Source organism: Rhodamnia argentea, chromosome 1 (assembly GCF_020921035.1).
Source record: "Rhodamnia argentea isolate NSW1041297 chromosome 1, ASM2092103v1, whole genome shotgun sequence".
NCBI lineage: Eukaryota > Viridiplantae > Streptophyta > Magnoliopsida > Myrtales > Myrtaceae > Rhodamnia > Rhodamnia argentea.
In genome coordinates, this window is record NC_063150.1 from 23113113 (window position 1) to 23138160 (window position 25048).

The 25048-nt window shown below is 39.8% G+C and overlaps 2 protein-coding genes and 1 non-coding gene across 7 annotated transcripts in view; 2 read left to right on the forward strand and 1 right to left on the reverse strand.

The window, feature by feature from the left end:
- Positions 1–13283, reverse strand: part of LOC125315605 — a 43895-nt gene extending 30612 nt beyond the window's left edge. Inside the window, exons 1-2 of one of the 5 annotated variants that reach the window (XM_048281007.1) lie at positions 13017–13162; positions 9997–10083 (exon numbers count right to left, since the gene is read on the reverse strand). In XM_048281007.1, coding sequence (XP_048136964.1) covers positions 9997–10083; positions 13017–13053 — 124 coding nt within the window. In that variant the 5' untranslated portion in view covers positions 13054–13162. Of the gene's footprint in view, positions 1–8087; positions 8098–9995; positions 10092–13009; positions 13163–13270 lie in introns of those variants that run through there. The other 4 variants (XM_048280997.1, XR_007198820.1, XR_007198821.1 and 1 more) reach the window with 4 other exon arrangements.
- A 10429-nt stretch (positions 13284–23712) lies between these two features.
- On the forward strand, positions 23713–24126 carry LOC115750299 (nematocyst expressed protein 4-like). The gene has a single exon (XM_030687565.1). The coding sequence runs from the start codon at positions 23713–23715 to the stop codon at positions 24124–24126; it is 414 nt and encodes a 137-aa protein (XP_030543425.1).
- Positions 24127–24265: 139 nt separating this feature from the next.
- Positions 24266–24339, forward strand: TRNAN-GUU. The gene has a single exon. It is a non-coding gene; the product is annotated as a tRNA-Asn (tRNA).
- The last annotated feature ends 709 nt before the right edge of the window (positions 24340–25048 follow it).

The following is a 25048-nucleotide window of genomic DNA, read 5'->3' on the forward strand; positions in this document are numbered from 1 at the left end:
AATTTGCTTGGTTCGTGGCCGAGTTTGTGTGTCTGAGGGGCCGAGGAATTATACCCGTGCGCCTGGGCCCCGTGCCGAGGACTTGAGCCCAAGTGACCGAGGTTTTGGGCCAAATTGTCCAAGAGAGTTAGCCCGTGAGCCCACGAGTTCGAGCTGCATTTGACGTTCGTCCCCAAGGATTTTCAAGATCGCCATCGCACTCGCCTCGTATAGTTGATCGGGAGTTGACATCTAATCCCTGGTTAAATCACTAATTGTGTTCGAATTAGTGTAATTAGATTATTTAGGTGTTTAGGTAGATCGATTAGGGTCGGCTTAAGTTAAAAATTGGACTTAGGCTAAATGGCCCTAATTGAGGAGGTTAGTGGATTGTGATTTCTTGAGACTCGATTGCCTAAGTTCAAGACACTTCTATAGGAATGAAGTTGGTCCTCAAAGTGCTTATGTTGCTATGGAATTAGCTATTCATGTTATTTGCTTGATTGCCTCAATTATGTGATTTCATTGATTGAGGATCGGTTAAATGACCTTTTGGGGATTATTGGCCCTATAAATTCTTGCTATGTCTAGCGATTGCTAGTATGCATTTACATGATCTCGGATGATGCAAGATACATGTTTTAGCATGAAAATGGCCGAGGGCCTAGTCTTTGAGCACGAATGTGTGAGTATCCGACTAAATTCAAAGATAAGAGTGAATTGATTGTTGGATGAGTTGGTTGATCATCTAATAGAATGTTGATGCGTGGCCCGGCGATTCCTATAATGTCTATGGCATAAACCATACGACTCGTCGGTTGCTTGACCTTCTATGTTGTGACATGGATCATCGGATGCCGGTCGCAGCTTGTGATCGACCGATGCTCCTTAGGGAATGCCTACTTGAGATATTGGGTTATCATTTGTAGTTGTTGTCGCCGAGAGGAAATGGGACAATGCCTGGCTTGCCAAATGACGGCCACAACATTATGTTGCGTGGATCGTATTAATGAATTCCAACATTATGTTGCATGGATCTAATCGTATCTATCACACGAATCATCGTTAATAAATGGACTTCGTGTGGTGTCCAAGTTCCGATCGGTGCTATCATGCCTTATGATTATTTGATTGCCTTAATGGTCGATTTGAATTGATGCGACTATATACCACGTGGCACCCTGGTGGGTAAGTTGCTGTGGATCGATATGTATATATTTTGTGATATGTGATTGATTGATAGGACATTTTGGACAAATCAAAGTCTTAGCTGGGCTTAGGTATTGACTCACCGAGATTATATCTCATCCCTTCGTGGTTTCCACTTTTCGGGATCAAGGTAAAGATGTCAAACCAACGGCGTCCGGTTAGGTTTGGGATCCTATCTCACACCAAAATTTAGGTTAACTGTCACCCAATACCTGGCACAAATAAGGTTTGGGAAGAACGTATCACGACCATCTACGTGGAGGAGGGAATGGAGGATTTAGTACCTCATCCCTTCAAAATGTGGGTTTTTCGTGACGGCGATCGCTTTTTTGGCCCGTGCTAGGATCGCTTTGGTTTCGTGGGTAACCCCGGCGGCGAGATAGTGGATCCCAATCCTAAACCTGACCTGGCCGACGATGACATAATTGAAGTTTCTTCTGACCATGACCCCTCGGTCTGATTGTTAGAGGTTGTAGTTTCTGAAGCTATATCTTTCGGAGTAGATGATAACTTAACCCCGCCTAACCTTTAGTCCCTTTTTGATGATCTTAGAGAGCTACCCCGAAGTGTGGGGTTCTACATGACAGTAGTTATGTGGGGTTAATTATCATATGCTTTTAGTATTGTATTGACAAACATACTTTGTTTCTGATTGTCACGGTTGATCCTATGTTACTATCCATGTTGTTTTATCCGGTGGGGAGTTTATACGTTTCTGCATGCGTGTTATAATATTGTGAGTCGATAGCGTACCTGGGACATTATCCATTATTACTTAAGGCAATTTGGTAGGGATGCCGCGTACTCGAGAGTCGGGGCGTGACAAATTCATTCCTCACACTAGTCTAATATTCAGGTTCGAAGAGGAATGAAGTATGAAAAGATGACGATGGAGTTTGGTAGCACTCGAATTAGTTTAGCTTCCTTGTGAATGCCCTCTATTATACTCCTCCCATGTAAATATTGTAAGTGAAATTGCTATATGAACATATAACAAGGAATAGCTTATGTAGTTGAACATACGAGATATGAATAAAAGACCATTATTTGAATCATGTATATCTGGTTAGTGAAACCATGAAAGGCCATACCCTTTGTATGGGCATACCTACCATTGGATATTTTGTTTGACATGCATTTGTGCCCGTATGGCCACCCTGTTTAATTTTCTAATTTTTAGAGCTTCCACATGCGCTGATTACTTTGAATAAGGGAAGGTTAAAGTAGAGAACATAAGCCTTACTTGCAGGCGGTTCGGTATGGGACATTTCGCCAGTCTCATGTAGATTGAGGCCTAGGTCGCTACAACTCATCCACAAAATCAACGAAGAGAAGGATGTGGAGATCTAAAGAAATATGGAGGAGAGGGAGAGGGAGAGGGAGAGGGAGGGAGAGACGAGAGCAGAGGTCCAACCTTTCAATGGATTTGCACTCATAAACATTCAATTTTTTGGAGTACTTCAACCTGTCAAGACCTTGAATTTTGATTAAATTTTTGCAACCCCTGGCTCAAAATTTCTTCAAAGCTCCAACTTTGGAAGGTTTAGCCCTTCGATGGAAGTGGAGAAAATTATCAAAAAAATTTTAAACCTATTGTAATTTTTTTTTCAATTGAGTCCTAAACCTTTTACAATTGTGCCAATTCAATTCATTTCACCAGCCAGTCTTGACATGACTTGAGGTACTAACGTGGCGAATTTTAAATATTTTATTTTTATTTTTATTTTTTAAACAATCAATAGATATTAATATGTTATTTGAAATTGACCACGTCGGCTCCTACCGGCTAAATGGACTAAATTGCCACAATTGCAAAATTTTAAGTACTCAATCGGCCAAAAAAGAAGTTTAGGATCGAACTGGCGCAATTATAATAGGTTTAGGACTTTTTTTGGTAATTATAAGTGCAATGACATATTTCCAACTGCTCCAAGATCTCTTACCTTTCAAGTCCTTGAATTTTTGTCTTCGTCGTCTTTCGGTTTTGATGGAGCCTTCAGCCGTTCTGATACTTCCAAACTACGAAAGTGCAAAAGTTTAGGGGTCGACAAATTCGTCAGACAAGAGATCGATTCCGTGAGTCAAACCAACGATGTACCATTGCCGGCACTGACAGAGGAATTTATTAGTGTAGATTATGCCAGCTCAAAATAATCAATAAATACATGTTGACTAAATAATTGACAACATGATATTTTAAAAGAGTCTGGCATGGTAGCCAGCATTCCGCCATCAGTTTATCTTAATTCCAAGCTTCGGTTCAATTTGATCGTCCTCGATTGTGCTAATTCTTTTCCTAATTATAATAATTCAAGTAGCACTCTCTTTCTTTTATAGGACCAATTTATTTTGCTAGTAAATGAATGAAATGGACTGATCTAGTAGATTGATTCCACAAATAAATATAGGGAAAAGTACACTAGAAGTGCCACAACTTTTGTACGGCGCTCATTTGAGTGTCATAACTTTCAAAATGTTCACTTAAGTGCCATAACTTTAAAAAATCGTTCACTTGAGTGCCATGCTGACGTGGACGCCGGAAAAGCTGATGTGGCAACCGGAAGCCGACGTGGCATGTCGGAAAAGCTACTGTAGCACGTCGGAAAACTAACGCGGCACGCTGGAAAAGTTATTATAGCACTCAAGTGAACGATTTTTGAAAGTTATAGAACTTAAGTGAACCTTTTGAAAGTTATGGCACTCAAGTGAACGCCGTACACAAGTTATGGCACTTCTAGTATACTTTTCCCAATACATATATTAAGATTTTGGACAACAATGTTCATGCGTCGTGTGTCAAAAAAGCATTTGGTTGGACTTTTTACGCACCATGCGATCATTCTTTCATGTCCATTTCTTCCTCTCCGAGGGAGGTGCTAATGTTGACCGAGAAGCAAAAGCACATGTTAAATTCATGGGTTGCAAATTAATAGGGAAAATTATCCAATCAGTTTTAAACATATTACAGATGTCAATTTAGTTCCAAACTTTGCAATGCTGCTAATTTAGAAATTGCTAACATGGAGGATCATCACTATTGCCGTCTAACGTGGTACATCGCCACATCAGCAATTTTAGACGAAAATTGCCCGGATGGACTACATTGGAATTTCGCAAAAGTTTACGAGTAAATTAGCAAAATTGAAAAATATACGACTAAATTGACATGTAGATTTTTTACTCATGGACAATCTCCCCCAAATTAATATGTCACAAAGATTGGTTGATCGCTTGGGGTGGCCAGCTAGTATTTGGTAGGGATAAGCATAGTTCTAGGGTAGAATCGGGAATCGAAATTCTGGGTAGGTATGGTAGGTTCCTGGTTCCCAAAATTGGGAACTAGTTTCGATGGGCAGGTTCCAGGATATAGGGAACCCGATACCTGGGATAAGTCTTTGTATTTTTCTTATTCTATGTCTTCATGCAATTCTGCGGTATTCCCCGAGATCCGATGATGATTGTGTAATCTGAAACCATTAATCTAAACTTCTGTTTTTGGTGATATCAACGACTGAGACTTTTCATTTATAATGTTTCGTATTCTTCGTGTGTCTAAATATAAAGGCCATTTAGTGAACGAGAGAGAAAGAGAGATGAAATTGCTTTAGAACAATGCCATTTAGTGATTAAAGGCCACCTCATTGTCCATGTGGACTTTTTTTAAAATGAAAAAGCCACCTGGGCATTAACATTTAATTAAAAAGGCCATGTAATATTTTTTGCCGTAATTTCTTGCAAGATGCATTTAAGTGATCGTGTTTTCTCCGATTTGACACTTCAGTGAGTCGGCGAAAACTTTTGACACTAAAGTAAGCGTTCTACATAACTTTTAGCATTTCTAGAAACAACGTAGCCTACACGGGCCATATGCATCTTGCTAAGGAATCTGTATAATTTTTTCTTTTGTAGTTAATGGGTGGTTAGTAGCAAAATCTGAATCTTTTTTTATTTTATTTTCTCTGTCCAACGTCAATGATATCGGTGCACATAGTGGCAAAAGTTAGGGAGTGCTTTTGTAGTTAATGGGCGGTTGTGAGCATCCTTCTGTTGGTAGTTTGTTTGTAAAATAAATAAAGTGATGCTTTGCTCCACAACCCTTTTTTTATCAACAGTTATTTTTTCTCATAAAAAAATGAATTTACAATTTTTTGCAAAATGGAAAATTGAGCCCTTTTTGAAACAGTATGTTTGTTCACAAAAGGGTTTCACTATTATAAATTCAATGTTTTTGATTCAATAATTTTTACTCTTCAACTTTCTTTTCTAAGGTACAATATTTATTCTCCAATTGTTTCATTTTGAGAGTTCTTGGAGAAGTACCGGAATTGCCATATGGTATTCTCATTTAAAACTTTGCTATATCCTGGAGAACTTTTGCTTGTAACTATTAGCAACCTTATGGGATAAATAATTCCTTAACGATAGTGTATTCACGCCTCAAAATCTAATTCCATTCTTCCTAATTATTTTTCCAAAACCTCCGCAACATCTAATTTGGTGAACTTGTCAAGCTAGATATAAAAATCTGCATAAGAAAGTCTTTGGACTGAAATTCTAAATTGATTTGTTGAACTTATTCCTCAAATCTATGATATGGACATCCTCCCACCTATTTGCACCAAAAAAATGCCCAATTATTGGTTTTTATCTACATGTGATAACTTGAAGAATTGACAGCTTGAAGGAATTGACAAAAAGTACAGTTGACAATCTCGGATGCAACCGTCAAAGAAGTAATCATCGGCGTAGTGGAATAAAGCAACCGCCAATGCAATGGAGTCAAGGAAACCGTCAACATATTGAGTCAAAGAAACTGTGGATAATCGTTTGTAAACTTTGTTTATAACTTTCCTTTGTAATCTCCCTTTGTAACCTAAATCTCCCTTTGCAACCTATGTTGATAGCGTCCATTGTAGGCTTTAAATAGCCACATCGTAGTCTTTGGAGACCCTTCCACAAATCTATCAAATTCCTGCATTGTACTTTATTTTCTGCAGCTATAGCCTTAGATTCGCATCATCAATTAAATTCCAAAGTGTTTCTCTATCTTAGGTGCTATGCCATCGATTAAATTTCGGCTTAGCATTTCTATGTTCTTAGGCTGTATTGTCGATTAAATTTCGAGTGGAAACAATCAACCACCATTGCCTATTAATCAAAGGTTAGGAGGTTTTGAGTTGTCAGTAGCACTGCCATCAACGAACTGGCCACAAGGTGGAGATCTCAAGATTCCAAGGCAACTCATCGATGAGCAAAAGGGTACTTGGAGATAAGTCCAATGATGTTGGCTACCATGAAGAGGATTCTTGATGAACAGCAAAGGGAGATAACTAATGCATGATGAAATACCTCATCGACGTGATCAAGCCCTTAATAGTCAACACCTTCCCTGAGGTCATGCACGGGGCCAGGAATGTTGAGCAATTCAATTCAGATATAGGCTAATTCTACCAATCCTGCACCTTTTGAGACTTTAAAAATGAATGAAACTTTTAATATGAACTAGACTAGTGGGACGATACCTATCAGTGGAAGTAATTTGCTTAATACTATGGCTTTCGAGTATAATCCTCTAACTCTTAATCAATTAAATTAGAAAAAATAATTTAGGCCAAGAGATCCCACCACATCTGCCCTTAACCTAGGGGGAATGAAAGGTGTCAAGTTGTGAATCCTGATCAAGAGGTTGAACTCATATCACAATAATTAGGTGTTGATAGAAGAATGGTCCGGCCAGTACATAGGAAAGCACATCCTAATTGGGTTGACAATACGCATTGTCCAAGAAAATTTGAAATTCCTGACTTTATTGTTTCACTTGTGAAAATGATCAGTCGACCATCAAACACATTGGAAGATTTATTGGCCAATGTGGAGAGGCAAGAACAAATGAATTCACAAGGCTTAGGTTGTTCCCTTTGTCTTTATCAAAATCTACCTTTACTTGGTATATGAATTTATCTCCTAATTCAATCCATACTTGGATTGAGATGGAAAGACAATTCCATTCTCAATTTTATAGAAAGATACATGAGATATCAATTGTTAATTAGGTTAGATTCTATAAATAAGATAATGAATAAATCAATCAGTTCATTGCTCGATTCAAGAGTGCTAGGAATATATGCCTTACTTCGCTCTTAGAGATAATTCAGAAGCTTGGCATCCAGTGGATGGAAATTCAATCTCAAAGAAAAATTTGAAGGCCAAAATTTTGCTGATATATTCCAAAATTGGCAACGAGAGTGTCTAAGTATGAGCGATTACTTAATGATAGAGATAGAGGGCCACGTGAATATTTTACACAAAACGTGCCTTTCATGGAAAAATATGAGTCATACAATGAATCTAACCAAGATAAAATTTGGCAAGAAAATTTTTTTTAACACAAAACGTGCCTTTCGTGGAAAAATATGAGTCATACGATGAATATGACCAAGATAAACTTTGGCAAGAAAAAATTCAAACTTACTGATGACAAGGGGGAATATGACGACTCTTGATTATCTAAATTAAAAGTTTCGAATGATCGATGATTCATTCAATTCTTTTAAAGGGGGCACAAAATTTGTTCAATTATTGGTTTTTTACATGTGATAGCTTGAAGAATCCACAACTTGATGAATTGATAACTTGAAGGAATCAACATAAAGTGGAGTCAATAATCTCGGATGTAGCCATTAACGTAGTGAAATAAAGCAACCTCTAACTTAGTGGAGTCGAGGAAACCACCAAGATAGTGGAGTCGAAGAAACCGCCTACAACTGTTTGTAACCTCTACTTATGACATCCTTTTGTAACCTCCATTTTTAAACCATCGTTGTAGATTTTAAATAGCTACATTATAGTCTTCAGAGATCTTCTCACGAATCAAACAAATTTATTATCTTTATTTTTACTTTCTTTAGTTGTAGCATTCGAATTCGTGTTGCTGATCAAATTCCGATGTGTTTCTCTATTTTGGGTGCTATGTTGACGATTAAATTCCGGCATAATTTGTTTACATCTGGTTACTTTATCGAGTCTATATTTCCGAGCTTTGTCGCCAATTAAATTCTGACACGATTTGCCTCTATATAGTCCTGTTCTTATTGAAGTTGTTTATTCCTTTTTAGCCTGGATATCTCTTGTCCGAGGTTGGTGTAGCACCTGGTTTCCTTTAATAAAAATTGAAAAACAATTTTCGGTGAAAGATGTTTTGTCACGGGAGAAATTTTGGCAAGATATTACGATATATAGATTTACATGATAAATTTTAGAGGGCGAGACATTTTCGGAGAAAATTGAGATTTCATGACATTTTAGGACATGATTGAAAGTTTATGCTTTCCATGATAAAGTTGAAAGTTCAAGAATTTAATTGCAAGTGGAAAGTTCAAGATTCTCAAGAATATTAGGCGAAAGGGGAATTGAAAATCCACTTCTTTAATAAATAAAAAAATGAGACCTTTCACGCTTGTATAATGTCCATTTTCATAAATATATTTATACCCTTGCTAAATGTTAAATTATAAATTTGATCAAATAACTTAATATACCAATTTTGGTATCTTATTACCATTACTCGTAAATAACTTGGACTGATTTGTTAAACTTCAAATGATGGAGAGCACGTGCTTTCCGAGTAAAACGTCCACATATTTTCTTACATAATTTTAATCTTTGTTGAAAGAAAATTATATTCATTACTCCACAAGATACATGAGAAGTTCATAGATTTCCAAAGAAAAAAAAAATCGAAGTAGAGCAAACTACAAAACAAAGCCAAATCCAAAATACGAGGATCAACACAGCACCAACAGGGTAAAGACACACTTGTATCATAAGAATAGATATGTCAAACAAAATAATTGGCGGCCAATCACTACAGCTCATATCATCATCACTAAGGAGCACAAGCCTAAAATTCCTTCTCTAATAACTTCGATATTGCCAATTAATGGTGTGCGCCTAGATTCGACTTCTTCTACGCCATCGCCGTATAGAGATAATCAAAACAGATTGAACAAACACATATGTAGCCTTTGGAAAAGTAAATCTTCGTGGTTAGCGAGACTCTAGAGTTCATGTGATCACCAATGAAGCTCGAGACAGAGAACCTGAACACGGACAGAGTGCAGAGGTATTTAATTCCCAAAAACATATTTATTGACTCTCAAATCTAAATCAGGAGATGATAGCTTTTAGATTTAGAACTAGATCTGGAAAGTTCAAACTCTCGGAACTAGAACTAGACCGGAAGAAAAGCGCTTCAAGATTTAGATCGGGCGAGAAGATAAAAAAAAAAAAGAATAAGAAAACTCGCACAAAATTAACAAGAGAGGAAGGGAAGGGTGAGATTAGCTCAAACCCTCCCCCACGACTGAAGTTGAAGACTATGAAGAGAGAGGGAGAGAAAAAAACACTTATCATATGACGAAATTGATCGGCAATTGCTTCGGATGACAAAATTACTTCAGGCACAAACTTTTAATTGATCTGCAGCCACATGTACTGCCAAATACACCACATAAGTACCTAATACAACGCATAAGTACATGTACCGTAAAGGGCAATACCTAAGCACACCACGTAAAACGAAAAGAGAGACATTAGAAGACACAAGCAACACCACAAATTTCTCCTTTCACTTGGCATCTAGTGACTTCTCCCCCCGCTTATCGCTCCGCAGTTTACGGAAGTAGGCCGCAGGGTTCTCCTCAAAGGGAGGCCGGGGAATGCGCTCGTCCCTCCCGGGAGCCTTCATGGTCTTTTCTTCCATCACAGGATCTTCCATCTTGGATGAATTGCCCATCAGACTCACCACACCCGCGCCCAAGGCCAAGATCGCCGCTCCGGCAATCGCTCCCTTGGCCAGGGCGGTGGCACTTGACTCCTTGGCCAGGGCGGTGTCACTTGACTCCCTGGTGTGACATCCTGTAATCCGGCTCGTTTTGAAGCCTTGAATAAATGAAAAGTCTCATCGATGTACTTCAGTTGAATCTCACTCGGAACCGATCCTTCTCGAGTAGACTAACCAAATGGGAATGGCTAGCTAGGAAAATCAAGTACGTGGACCTAAGAACTTGGTCATGGACTGACTCTTTGGCCATGAAAATTGTCGAGGGAATATTTTGAACCAATCTAGGCCGATCCTAGAATAATTAAGGAACGATTTGGATAATACCCAACGTTTGGATCACGGGTGATTCCGTTCGACCTCGTGTGGGTTCCAAACGCCCCTGAATTATTTTCTAACGATCGTGTCCATCCGGACTAGTGATTGACCCTCGCAATTGATTGACAACCAAGGTCGCCATGGCTCGAGTAATTCTTAAACGTGATTTTAATCACGAGTCGATACGCGTAACTCCTAAAAGCCGTCCGTTAGTTTGAGATACGCTAAAAATTCTATTGATCGAGATTGATCGCGAATCGAGCTTCGTAATTTGACGTCGGACCTTCAGGGGGTTCAATAAATAAAATTTTGGACGTTTCCTCATCCTGTGTGAAATTCCTTCGCGGTTCCCCCCAAAGAGGTTCAGGAAAAGTATATTTGGACTGGATATGGGAAAGGACCCATTTGCCCTCGAAAAATACCATATTTTTCACTTGGAACGAAGGGTATTTTGGTCATTTCCCCTTTTGGCCGAGATTGACTAGTCAATGAGGGGAGATAATTATTATTTTTTTTACTCTTAACTTTATGGGCATAATTAATTATTATTAACCTATATTAATTATTATATTGGCATCTTCTTCTTCATTATCCAAAGACTCTCTCTCTCTCTCTCTAGCTCACTTTCTCTCTAGCTCACTCTCCCTCTCCCTCTCCCTCACTTGGCCGAACACCCTCTCTCTCACCCTCCATTGCCGAAAATTCTTCAAGCCTTCTTTGGTGTCGCTTTGGAGCGCTTGGAATCGCTAGATCGTCGCCGAGTCGCCGGCCGTGCAAGGATCGCCGGAACCGCCGCTTGGTTCGGGCTTTTCCTCAACCGTTCAATGGGGATTTTTGCGAGTTTTTGAGGTAGGATTGTTTCTAAACCTAAATTAGGTGGTTAGGTTGCTAAAAGACCATGAAATTGTGAATTTTTGATGAAGAAAAGTGTTGGATTTGAGCTTGTGGAGGGGCTGGACGAAAATTGCAGATTTGAGGGGGAGAGAAAGCTTGTTCTTGCATAAATAGTAAAGTCAAGAAGATAATAGTGGTCAAAGTTTAACTATGGTTACTTTATGCCCTAACTAGAGTTACTTTATGCTATTGTTTAATCATGGTTAGGTTAGTATTTGACTCTAGTTAGTTTTTGAACCATGGTTAGTTAAAATATTAACTAGGGTTACTTTTATGTGACATAAAGTTGTTATGCCACGGTGCTAATTAAATGTGACATTATTATAGTATAGTACTATGGTTGTGAATTAATTATATGTTAGAAAATTATTATTGTTCGGCCGTGATATATTTCCACGTTAGTATAATTATAATGGCACGTGATTTATAAATTGCTACGTTAGCGTAATATGGTCGCATGGCGTGGATTGGATACTTTGGTAGCATAAATTGATCGGGTAGTCTGGATTAATTCTTGGAGTAGTGTGAATTGATCGGGTGATCCCGAATTATTAATTCTCTAACGTGAGTGAATCACGTGGTCCCAATCTATTCTGAGAAAATGAGAAGGGTCGTATTCAATCAAGTCGTTCGAGGCCAAAGTGAGCCGTATTCGTCTGATTGTCCGAGACCGAGAAAGCAAGAAATTCGTGTTCAATTAAGTCGTCCGAGACCAAAGTGAGTCGTGTTCGACTAATTGTCCGAGACTTGATCCGGTCGTGTTCCTATGTGTCCGAGACCGAGATCCGTGGGTCGTATTCCTATGTGTCCGAGACCCGGTATATATATATAGAGCCGTGTTCCATAAAGGTCCGAGGCTCAATTTCATGAACTTATTATGGCGGTGGAGTAACGTGGAATATTCTGGAGTGACGTGGATTAATTTTGGAGTAACGTGGAATATTCTGGAGTGACATGGAATATCTTCGGAGTAACGTGGAATATTCTGGAGTAGCGTGGAATATTTTCGGAGTAACGTAGAAATTTTCGGGGTAATGTGGATATTTATATTATGGCCGGATGTGTTAAAAATGGGCCCCGGAGTACGTAGAATATTTTATTGTCGGACCGAGGCGTGGAACGCCGAGATGGGAGTAACGTAGAATATTTGAGAAGGTGTGAGAATTCTCGAAGAAAGAATGAAATTTTCTAGAATTTAATTGTGGAATTTTTGGGTAAGAAAGAGGGATTGTCGGAGTTTTTAAAATGAAAATGTGTCCGGAGGCACTAGCGACCTGATTTAGGGTTAGAGATTTTCCTACTGAGATTTTATCTCATCCCGTCGTGGGTTCGTTGTTTTTCGGACCCTCCGCCGCAATGATCCGACCCGGAGATCGAGACGTCAAGAGAAGTTGTGGAGCCTTCGGATGCTGAGTAGCCGCTTGAGATAGCGAGGTCGAGGCTTAGGATAGTTGGCCTCTCGACTTTTGTAGAGCACTTTATTTTGGTTGTGTAGCGGGCTTCGACCACATGTCTTTTTGTTATAGGTGGTCACGGGCTTGTACGGTGGCCCCTGAAGCCCTAGGTATGACAGTTTGAAACAACTATGTATATATGTACATATGTGTGTTTTTACCATCCCAAGTTATCGTAGTGCTATTGGTTTTTATTGAATGGAGATTTTTGTTGCTTCCGCGAGATTTTATTTTGTTGGCCTGAGGATCCTGGAGAAGCGTACGCAAGCGAGGCCAGGTGGGATGTCGACGGTTTGAAGGGTTCGGGTCGTGACACCTGGTCTCATCTTCCTCTCTACCTTTGCTCTCGCTCCCGCCCATATGAATATGCCCTCGGATATGGTAAGCTTTGAGGTCTCTCTAGTGACGAAGTGTAGTGCTCCATGCCTTGTTGCTTAGGGCTAATTTATTGCGGCTTTGGTGGCTTTGGAGCTTGTACTTGGGAGTAATTTCACTGCTTAATGCTCTTTCTTGGGAGACGTTGACGTGGACCTTGACCTTGACCTTGACCTTGACTTGGAGCAATTCGTTGCTTAACTCTCTCTCTCTCTCTCTCTCTCTCTCTCTCTCTCTCTCTCTCTCTCTCTCTCTCTCTCTCCGTGGAAGACATCGTATGAAGCTTGTGCGCTGCTTAAATTACCGAGAACAAAGCGCTGCTTAAATTACCGAGAACAACTTTGAAGTAGAAAAGGCAAAGAAAAAGAAGACCCGCCACTGCTTTAGCGTGCCTTTTGAGTTGATTACTCATTAAGTTATCGTTGCTCCTTCCTGTTTCGCCCCTTCTTTTCCCGTGCTGCAATGTTGGCTGGGTCCGCCACTTTGTGAGGCCCAACGAACATAAATATAAAAAGTAATCAAAAGTCAAAAAGGAAAGAGGAAAAGAAAGAGGGGCTCCTTGTGGAGAAAAGAAAAAGAAGAGAGAGAGAGAGTATTCACCTAAAAGAACGCGCGGAGAAGAAGGAACGATCAAATGTTGTTGGAATTTGCTTAAATTTCACTATGTCACTAGTGACATCGAAAGCTATGAGTTAATCGATTTCGTTCGTTGAAAACCTTCTCTAAATTATCTCTCACTCTCTTAAATCGCGATTAGGATTTCTTGCTTCATTTGCGTTAATCCACCTTCGTGCTGATGAAATATTGTCATATTTTTTATTGAGCATCTAATTTGTAGCTAGAAAAGAACTCTGTGAATCCTATTATTCTTAGTTATTAGTGAAAGTTTTTTAGGGATCCATGATTTTTCCCGCATTGGGTTAGTTCTTGGTGAATTGTTGCTCGATTGCCCCGAACAAAGTGGTATCAAAGCCAGGGCAAGTAGCTAAATTGAATGGAGGAAAATAGTGGCACAATGCTTAAGTTAAATGCCTCGAATTACTCTATCTGGAAGCCTTAGATGGAAGATACATTATACTGTAAAGATTTGTATGATTTTGTCAATGGTGAAGGCTAAACGAGACAAGGAAGATAAAGAATGAGGTTGAATGAATTGAAAAATAGTTGGGTTTGTTTGACAATGGATCAATGATAGTGTTTTTCATCATGTTGATCAAGAAACGAAAGCTGATACTTTGTGGAAGAAATTACAAGATCTCTACAATATTAGAAACCCACAAAATAAAGCTTTTCTAGTTAAAAGACTTGTGAATTTAAGATACAAGGAGGGAAGTACCATGTCAATTTTATAGAAAGATACATGAGGTATCGATTGTTAATTAGGTTAGATTCTATCAATAAGATAATGAATAAATCAATCAGTTCATTGCTCGATTCAAGAGGGCTAGGAATATATGCCTTACTTCGCTCTTAGAGATAATTCAGAAGCTTGGCATCCAGTGGATGGAAATTCAATCTCAAAGAAAAATTTGAAGGCCAAAATTTTGTTGATATATTCCAAAATTGGCAACGAGAGTGTCTAAGTATGAGCGATTACTTAATGACAGAGATAGAGGACCATGTGAAGATTTTACACAAAACGTGCCTTTCGTGGAAAAATATGAGTCATACGATGAATCTGACCAAGATAAAATTTGGCAAGAAAATTTTTTTTAACACAAAACGTGCCTTTCGTGGAAAAATATGAGTCATACGATGAATCTGACCAAGATAAACTTTGGCAAGAAAAAATTCAAACTTGTTGACGACAAGGGGAATATGACGACTCTTGATTATCTAAATTAAAAGTTTCGAATGATCGATGATTCATTTAATTCTTTTAAAGGGGGCACAAAAATTGTTCAATTATTGGTTATTTACATGTGATAGCTTGAAAAATCCACAACTTGATGAATTGATAGCTTGAAGGGATCGACATAAAGTAGAGTCAACAATCTCGGATGCAGCCATTAACATAGTGAAATAAAGCAACCTCTAACTTAGTGGAGTCGAGGAAATCGCCAAGATAGTGGAGTCGAAGAAACCGCCTATAAGAAACCGCCTATAATCCTTACCAAAAAAAAAAGAAACCGCCTATAACTGTTTGTAACCTCTACTTGTGACATCCTTTTGTAACCTCCCTTTTTAAACCATCGTTGTAGATTTTAAATAGCTACATTATAGTCTTCAAAGATCTTCTCATGAATCAAACAAATTTATTATCTTTATTTTTACTTTCTTTAGTTGTAGCTTTCGAATTCATGTTGCTGATCAAATTCCGACGTGTTTCTCTATTTCGGGTGCTATGTTGTCGATTAAATTCCGGCATAATTTGTTTACATCTGGTTACTTTATCGAGTCTATATTTCCGAGCTTTGTCGCCAATTAAATTCTGGCACGATTTGCCTCTATATAGTCCTGTTCTTATTGAAGTTGTGTCACGACCCGAACCCCGCGAGCTCGTCGACATCCCACCTGGCCACGCTTATGTACAGTTCTCCAGGATCCAAAGGCCAACTAATTCATGCGGAAGCAAAAACGAATCCCCGTACAGAAACAATTAACATCACGATGACTTGGGATTGTAAAAATAAACTTATATACATATCCACACGTTCTATACAATTTTCCAAACCTACGGCTTCGGAGGCCACTGTACAAGCCTATGACCACTAGAACAAAAAAAAGATTACGTGATCGAAGCCTACTATACATCCAAAATAAAACAGCCAGCAAAAGTCAAGAGGCCAACTACCCTAGGCCTCGTCCTCGCTATCCGGTACTATATCATCTCTCGCCTCCAACTCATCCTCGTCAAGCTCGGGTGGCTGTTCCGCATCCGATGGCTCCACAGCCTCCCCATCTTCTCCCGGTACCATTACCTCGGGGAATACCGAACCTTTGAGACGGGTCATTCATACTTGCGACGGAGGGTCTGAAAAACAACGAACCCACGACGGGGTGAGATAAAATCTCAGTAAGCTAGCCCCTAATCCTATATTAGGGCCCTAGTGCCTCCAAACACATTTACAATGAACAATTTCCAACAACTCTTCTTTCTTACTAAAAATTCCATAATTTAATTCCAGAAAATTCCGTTTTTTCTCCGAAAATTCCCACACCTTCTCAAATATTCTACGTTACTCCCGTTTCGGCGTTCCACACCTCGGTCTGACAATAAAATATTCCACGTGCTCCGGGGCCCGCATTTAACGCATCAGGCCATCATAGAAAATTCCACGTTACTCCGAAAATATTCCACACTACTCCAGAATATTCCACGTTACTCCAAAATATTCCACGTTACTCCAGAATATTCCACGTTACTCCGAAAATATTCCACACTACTCCAGAATATTCCACGTTACTCCAGAATATTCCACGTTACTCCATCGCCATCATACAAGTTCATAACAATGAGCCTCGGACCTTTATAGAACACGGCTCTACTTATATATATATATTCCAGGGTCTCGGACACAAAGGAATACGACCCACAAATCTCGGTCTCGGACACATAGGAACACGACCGGATCAAGTCTCGGACAATTAGTCGAACACGACTCACTTTGGTCTCGGACGACTTAATTGAACACGACTTTCATACTTTCTCGGTCTCGGACAATCGAGACGAATACGGCTCACTTTGGCCTCGAACTGACTTGATTGAATACGACCCATAAATCTCGGTCTCGGACACATAGGAACACGACCGGATTAAGTCTCGGACAATTAGTCGAACACGACTCACTTTGGTCTCGGACGACTTAATTGAACACGACTTTCATACTTTCTCGGTCTCAGACAATCGGACGAATACGGCTCACTTTGGCCTCAGACGACTTGATTGAATACGACCCATAAATCTCGGTCTCGGACACATAGGAACACGACCGGATTAAGTCTCGGACAATTAGTCGAACATGACTCACTTTGGTCTCGGACGATTTAATTGAACACGACTTTCATACTTTCTCGGTCTCGGACAATCGGACGAATACGGCTCACTTTGGCCTCGGACGACTTGATTGAATACGACCCACATATTTTCTGAGAATAGATCGGGACCACGTGATTCGCTCACGTTAGAGAATTAATAATTCGGGATCACCCGATTAATTCACACTAATCCAAAGATTGATCCAAACTACCCAATCAATTAATACTACCATAGTATCCAATCCACGCCATGCGACCATATTATGCTAACGTAGCAATATATGAATAACGTGCAATTAAAATTATACTAACGTGGGAATTTATCGGGGCCAAACAATAATAATTTTCTAACGTGCAAATAATTCTACTATAGTACCAAACTATAGTACTAATGCCACATTTAATTAGTACCATGGCATAACAATTTTATGTCACATAAAAGTAACCTTAGTTAATATATAAACTAACCATGGTTCAAAAATTAATTAGAGTCAATATCTAACCTAACCATGATTAAATAATAGCATAAAGTAACTATAGTTAAGCATAAAGTAACCATGGTCCAACTTTGACCACACAAGTCCTCTTGACTTCACTATTCATTCAAGAACATGGTTTCTCTCTCTCCTCCAATCTTCATTCTCGGCCAAGGCATAAAAATGGCCAAAAACAACCAATTTTCCACCCAAATCTACCAAATCTCAAGTCCATTAGCACCCTAGGTACCTAATATAAGGTTAGGGACCAACTTACCACAATTCTAGCGAATTTTCCGGCAAGAAAACGAGAGAAAATTTGATTCCAATCCGGCGGCTCTCTTGTTCGGCTAAAACCCCCAAAGATCCGGCGGTCCCGGGCGACTCACGGTGAAAGTTAAGCTCTAGCGGTCCAAGGCGACACCGGCGGCGGCTTGAAGAATTTTCGGCAATGGAGGGTGAGAGAGAGAGAATTTGGCCAAGTGAGGGAGTGTGAGGTAGAGAGAGAAAGTGAGCTAGAGAGAGAGTGTGCTCTTGAAAAATGAAGAAGAAGGGGCCAAAATAATAATTAATATAAGTTAAGATAATTATTGGATCCACAAAGTCAAGAGGGATAAAAAAAAAATAATTTCCTCCCCACCAAGACTAGTCAATCTCGGCCAAAGGGAAAAATGACCAAAATACCCTTCGCTCCAAGTGAAAAAATGGGGTATTTTTCGAGGGTAAATGGGTCCTTTCCCATTTCCAGTCCAAATATAGTTTTCCTGAACCTCTTTGGGGCTAACCGCGAAGGAATAGCACATAGGATGAGAAAGCGTCAAAAATTTTATTTATTGAGACTCCTGAAAGTCCGACATCAAATTTTGAAGTTCGATTCGCGATCAATCTCGATCAATAGAATTTTCAGCGTATCTCAAACTAACGGGCGGCTTTTAGGAGTTACGCGTATCGACCCGTGATTAAAACCACGTTTAAGAACTTCTCGAGCCATGGCGACTTTGGTTGTCATTCAATTGCGAGGGGCAATTACTAGTCCGGATGGACACGATCGTTAGAAAATAATTTAGGGACGTTCGGAACCCATACGAGGTCAAACGGAATCACCCGTGATCCAAGTATAGGGCATTACCCAAATCGTTCCTTAATTATTCTAGGATCGGCCTATATTGGTCCGGAATATTCCCTCGACAATTTTCATGGCCAAAGAATCAATCCAGGATCAAGTTCTTAGGTCCACGTACTTGATTTTCCTAGCTAGCCACTCCCATTTGGTTAGTCTGCTCGAGAGGGATCAACTCCGAGTGAGATTCGACTGAAATACATCAATGAGACCTTTCATTTATTCAAAGCTTCGAAAGTGAGTCGGAATTCGGGATGTCACAAGTTGTTTATTCCTTTTTAGCCTAGATATCTCCTATCCGAGGTTGGCGTAGCACCTGGTTTCCTTTAATAAAAATTGAAAAATAATTTTCAGTGAAAGATGTTTTGTCACGAGAGAAATTTTGGCAAGATATTACGATATATAGATTGACTTGATAAATTTTAGAGGTCGATACATTTTTGGAGAAAATTGAGATTTCATGACATTTTAGGACATGATTGAAAGTTTATGCTTTCCATGATAAAGCTGAAAGTTCAAGAATTTAATTGCAAGTGGAAAGTTCAAGATTCTCAAGAATATTAGGCGAAAGGGGAATGGAAAATCCACTTCTTTAAAAAAAAAAATGAGACCTTTCACGCTTGCATAATGTCCATTTTCATAAATATATTTATACCCTTGCTAAATGTTAAATTATAAATTTGATCAAATAACTTAATATACCAATTTTGGTATCTTTTTACCATTACTCGTAAATAACTTGGACTGATTTGTTAAACTTCAAATGATGGAGAGCACGTGCTTTCCGAGTAAAAAGTTCACATATTTTCTTACATAATTTTAATCTTTGTTGAAAGAAAATTATATTCATTACTCCACAATATACATGAGAAGTTCATAGATTTCCAAAGAAAAAAAAAATCGAAGTAGAGCAAACTACAAAACAAAGCCAAATCCAAAATACGAGGATCAACACAGCACCAACAGGGTAAAGACACACTTGTATCATAAGAATAGATATGTCAAACAAAATAATTGGCGGCCAATCACTACAACTCATATCATCATCACTAAGGAGCACAAGCCTAAAATTCCTTCTCTAATAACTTCGATATTGCCAATTAATGGTGTGCGCCTAGATTCAACTTCCTCTACGCCATCGCCGTACAGAGATAATCAAAACAGATTGAACAAACACATATGTAGCCTTTGGAAAAGTAAATCTTCGTGGTTAGCGAGACTCTAGAGTTCATGTGATCACCAATGAAGCTCGAGACAGAGAACCTGAACACGGACAGAGTGCAGAGGCATTTAATTCCCAAAAACATATTTATTGACTCTCAAATCTAAATCAGGAGATGATAGCTTTTAGATTTAGAACTAGATCTGGAAAGTTCAAACTCTCAGATCTAGAACTAGACCGGAAGAAAAGCGCTTCAAGATTTAGTTCGGGCGAGAAGACAAAAAAAAAAAAGAATAAGAAAACTCGCACAAAATTAACAAGAGAGGAAGGGAAGGGTGAGATTAGCTCAAACCCTCCCCCCACGACTGAAGTTGAAGAAGACTATGAAGAGAGAGGGAGAGAAAAAAACACTTATCATATGACGAAATTGATCGGCAATTGCTTCGGATGACAAAATTACTTCAGGCACAAACTTTTAATTGATCTGCAACCACATTTACCGCCAAATACACCACATAAGTACCTAATACAACGCATAAGTACATGTACCATAAAGGGCAATACCTAAGCACACCACATAAAACGAAAAGAGAGACATTAGAAGACACAAGCAACACCACAAATTTCTCCTTTCACTTGGTATCTAGTTACTTCTCCCCCCGCTTATCGCTCCGCAGTTTACGGAAGTAGGCCGCAGGGTTCTCCTCGAAGGGAGGCCGGGGAATGCGCTCGTCCCTCCCGGGAGCCTTCATGGTCTTTTCTTCCTCCACAGGATCTTCCATCTTGGACGAATTGCCCATCAGACTCACCACACCCGCACCCAAGGCCAAGATCGCCGCTCCGGCAATCGCTCCCTTGGCCAGGGCGGTGGCACTTGACTCCTTGGCCAGGGCAGTGTCACTTGACTCCCTGGTCTCATCTTCCTCTCTACCTTTGCTCTCGCTCCCACCCATATGAATATGCCCTCTGATATGGTAAGCTTTGAGGTCTCTCTAGTGACGAAGTGTAGTGCTCTATGCCTCGTTGCTTTGGGCTAATTTATAGCGGCTTTGGTGGCTTTGGAGGTTGGACTTGGGAGTAATTTCACTGCTTAATGATCTGTCTTGGGAGACGTTGACGTGGACCTTGACCGTGACTTGGAGTAATTCGTTGCTTAACACTCTCTCTCTCTCTCTCTCCATGGAAGACGTCGTATGAAGCTTGTGCGCTGCTTAAATTACCGAGAACAACTTTGATGTAGAAAAAGCAAAGAAAAAGAAGACCCGCCACTGCTTTAGCGTGCCTTTTGAGTTGATTACTCATTAAGTTATCGTTGCTCCTTCCTGTTTCGCCCCTTCTTTTCCCGTGCTGCAATGTTGGCTGGGTCCGCCACTTTGTGAGGCCCAACGAACATAAATATAAAAAGTAATCAAAAGTCAAAAAGGAAAGAGGAAAAGAAAGAGGGGCTCCTTGTGGAGAAAAGAAAAAGAAGAGAGAGAGAGAGTATTCACCTAAAAGAACGCGCCGAGAAGAAGGAACGATCAAATGTTGTTGGAATTTGCTTAAATTTCACTATGTCACTAGTGAGATCCAAAGCCACGAGTTAATCGGTTTCGTTCGTTGAAAACCTTCTCTAAATTATCTCTCGCTCTCTTCAATCGCGATTAGGATTTCTTGCTTCATTTGCGTTAATCCACCTTCGTGCTGATGAAATATTGTCATATTTTTTTTTATTGAGCGTCTAATTTGTAGCTAAAAAAGAACTATGTGAATCCTATTATTCTTAGTGATTAGTAAAAGTTGTTTAGCAATCCGTGATTTTTCTTGCATTGAGTTTTCTACGTAAAAATCTTGTTGTTGCCTTGTCTCTTTAGCATTTAAGTATTATTTTTATTTATCTTGAGGATGTATTGCTAGAATATATAGCTGGTTATTGCAAGGGTTAAGTCGATTTTGGTCGGTTTAGTTTTGGGGACGAAATTGATCCTGGATTGGGTTAGTTCTTGGTGAATTGTTGCTCGATTCCCCCCTAACAAAGTGGTATCAGAGCCAGGGCAAGTAGCTAAATTGAATGGAGGAAAATAGTGGCACAATGCTTAAGTTAAATGCCTCGAATTACTCTATTTGGAAGTCTTAGATGGAAGACATATTATACCGTAAAGATTTGTATGGTTTCGCCAATGGTGACGGCTAAAGGAGACAAGGAAGACAAAGAATGAGGTTGAATGAATTGAAAAACAGCTGGGTTTGTTTGACAATGGATCAATGATAGTGTTTTTTATCATGTTGATCAAGAAACAAAAGCTGATATTTTGTGGAAGAAATTACAAGATCTCTACAATATTAGAAACCCACAAAAGAAAGCTTTTCCAGTTAAAAGATTTGTGAATTTAAGACACAAGGAGGGAAGTATCATGCTAGGACACTTGAACGATTTTCAAGATATGGTAAATCCACCGGCAAATCTTGAGATTGACCATCGTGATGAGTTGCAATCATATCTATTGCTTGGTACTCTCTTCAATAGTTGGGACACCTAGGTCGTCGCATTAAATAATTATACTTCTTACAGTGTGCTTTATATGAATATGGTTTGGTTAAAAAAAAAAAGCCTATTCAATGAAGAGACAAGGAGAAAATTCCCGAATTATGTTTCTAAATCAAAGGCTCTTGTCATAGAAAATAAGGCAAGAAATCAGTCAAGAAAATTTCAGAGTAATGACAACATAGGCAAGCCAAGAGGTGTTGGCGAAATCACCTATGTGGTTATTGTTGGAATATCCCTTATGTTGTTTTAACAATGACAAAATAATCTAAAGGCTACTAATATGTGTATTGGTTGAGTAGTATTAAGTGATATACACATAAGCCACAATGCAGACAATGTTATTCGGCACCAAGTGATTCTTATATGAGGAATGTCTGAGGTGAACAAAATATTGATGTTCATTAACGCCACATATTCAGTTGTTGGAACACCGCGATGAATGGTCGGTACCCACTAGCGTGGATAATAGCAATCAAAATATTTAAAAGAATATTGAGTACCAACGACACTTCGAAATTCAAAATCAATGGGACAATCAAGATCAAAGGCACGATTTTTTTGGAGGAAAAAATTAAAAGAATCGTGGAGCAGTTTACACGCAACAAGGACCACCGTTTGGGGAACAAGGACGTGTCACCTACGGCCATCCTTTTTAAACAGAATCGAAAAAGGGATACAAAGAAAGAAAGAAAATATGTTTCGACGGAATGTAGCAGGCACAAATATTCCGGTTATGATGTTGGCTTCTTGAAACGACGCGCAAAAAGTTGAGAATCGGAGGAGAAACACCATGCGGCCAATGTAGCTGACATGCGAAGCGATGCGGCTCGTAGATTGGCATCGTATCATCAAGCAATCTACACGGCCCACTCTTAGTAGATAGATACATCGACTAACAAAATAAAGCGAGCATTACGTTAATTCCTTTGCTACAGGTGTTTAATCTTGTACTAAATGATAAGGGCTAGTCATTAGCTGCGGAATTAATCTCCATAAACCCAAGAGCAGTAACCCAATTTATTATTTAGATAAGGTCTACGAAAATGAAACTTATCATGCAATGTTCCCTCCTCTCGGAATACCACGTGTCCGAACATCGGCATCCCAATCTCAATAGAGCTCACGCATGAGACGCACGTGTCCTTCCACGACCACCTTCTCAGCCAACATGATCTGTCTAATTTTGTTCACCCATCTCCATCTTCACCTTCAAGGTCTCAAATCTATAGCTTCGTGAAAAAGAAAAATGTCAACTCTCTCGTCAATTCCGTCCGCCATGCTTAGAAAATCCATTCCTCTCCCTCCCTTCCCTTCAATCCATCGCCTCCCAAAACCCTCGCCATGCTCCCACCGGCACCACCCATGTCTCCCTTCCATTCGGATGCACGAGGTTAAGCTAGCCCAAGACCCGCCGCCCGGGAGGGCCCCGCCGGAGTTCACGCCGCCACCATCCCCGAGCTATCGACCGGGCACTGCGCACCCAGAGATACCGAAGGCCCCTCCGCCGCCGACTTTCAACCCGATTCCGCAGGAGGTTCCTAGCGATCCTCCCCCCGGGAGCCCCAGGCCGAACCCGTGGCCAGATATCCCACGCCCACCGCTGCCGTCGCCTCCGATGCCCGATATTCCCATCCCGAAGCCGGACGTGCCGCCGCCGCAGCATCCGGACGTCGTACCTCCGAGGCCACCGTCGATAGATCCGCCCCCGATTACTCCGCCGGATATCGTGCCACCACCTTGGTTCCCGCCGAAGATTACGCCACCAGGTGGTCCATTTGGGGGACTTGTGCTTTGAATATTGAGGTGCGAGTGGGGCTCGCTAGATGTACGTAAATGTTAGTGCCAGTCGGACACTCGCAATTGGCAAGCTTATGAACGGTCGCATATTCTCTAAATAAAATAGTATCCAAAAGATGTAAATTGCAACAGCCAAAGCTGGAGTAGCTCAGTTGGTTAGAGCGTGTGGCTGTTAACCACAAGGTCGAAGGTTCAAGCCCTTCCTCTAGCGATTTTCTTTTCCCTCTCGACCCAGACGAGCCATATATAAGCACGTGTTTTTAGTACAATAATCATAAAATAACCCTTTTTTTTTCTCATCACATTGCAAACTAGCGATCGCTTTTTAATATCGTTACCTAGATATAGCAAGTTCTATCCCAAAAATCATATTTGGACGCTCTATCTGTCTTCAAATTGAATTCAAATTTAAAGTGTAACTCGCCACCGACTAAGTTAGATATCGAAATTTAAATTTTTGATTACATAGCAATTCCAATCCAAGCATCCCCAATCAAGTCAATTTGTTAATATGCATGGGTTTAGGGCACTAAGTTAGATATTTTCTAGTTTTTTTTTTTTTTGGGTACTTTCATCAACAACCTTATCTAAATGTATTCAAGACACTCAGAATAATGTTTCTACGACTTGAAGAATCTCAAGTGGCAATTGACGACGGATGTGCAAGATTGAAGAGTGGATTAATGCGTTCCCATTATTTTAGTGTGCTCAAATTTCTTATTATGTTTGTTAGAATGTTAAAAGGGTCTCCATTGCAAGTTTGAAAAAATGCAAGCTAATCTTCATTACTAGACTGAAGCGTCGAAATGTAAAGTGCGCTGACATTTATTATCAGAGTCTTAGTACAATGTCTTAGTTTTGCTATAAATAGATTTGTAATTTTTAAATGTACGACGTGCTCAAATTGTATACATGAGATT

Excerpts from the sequence above, each read along its gene's own strand:
- LOC115750299 (XM_030687565.1), top strand. The coding sequence starts at position 23,713 with ATGCACGAGGTTAAGCTAGCCCAAGACCCGCCGCCCGGGAGGGCCCCG.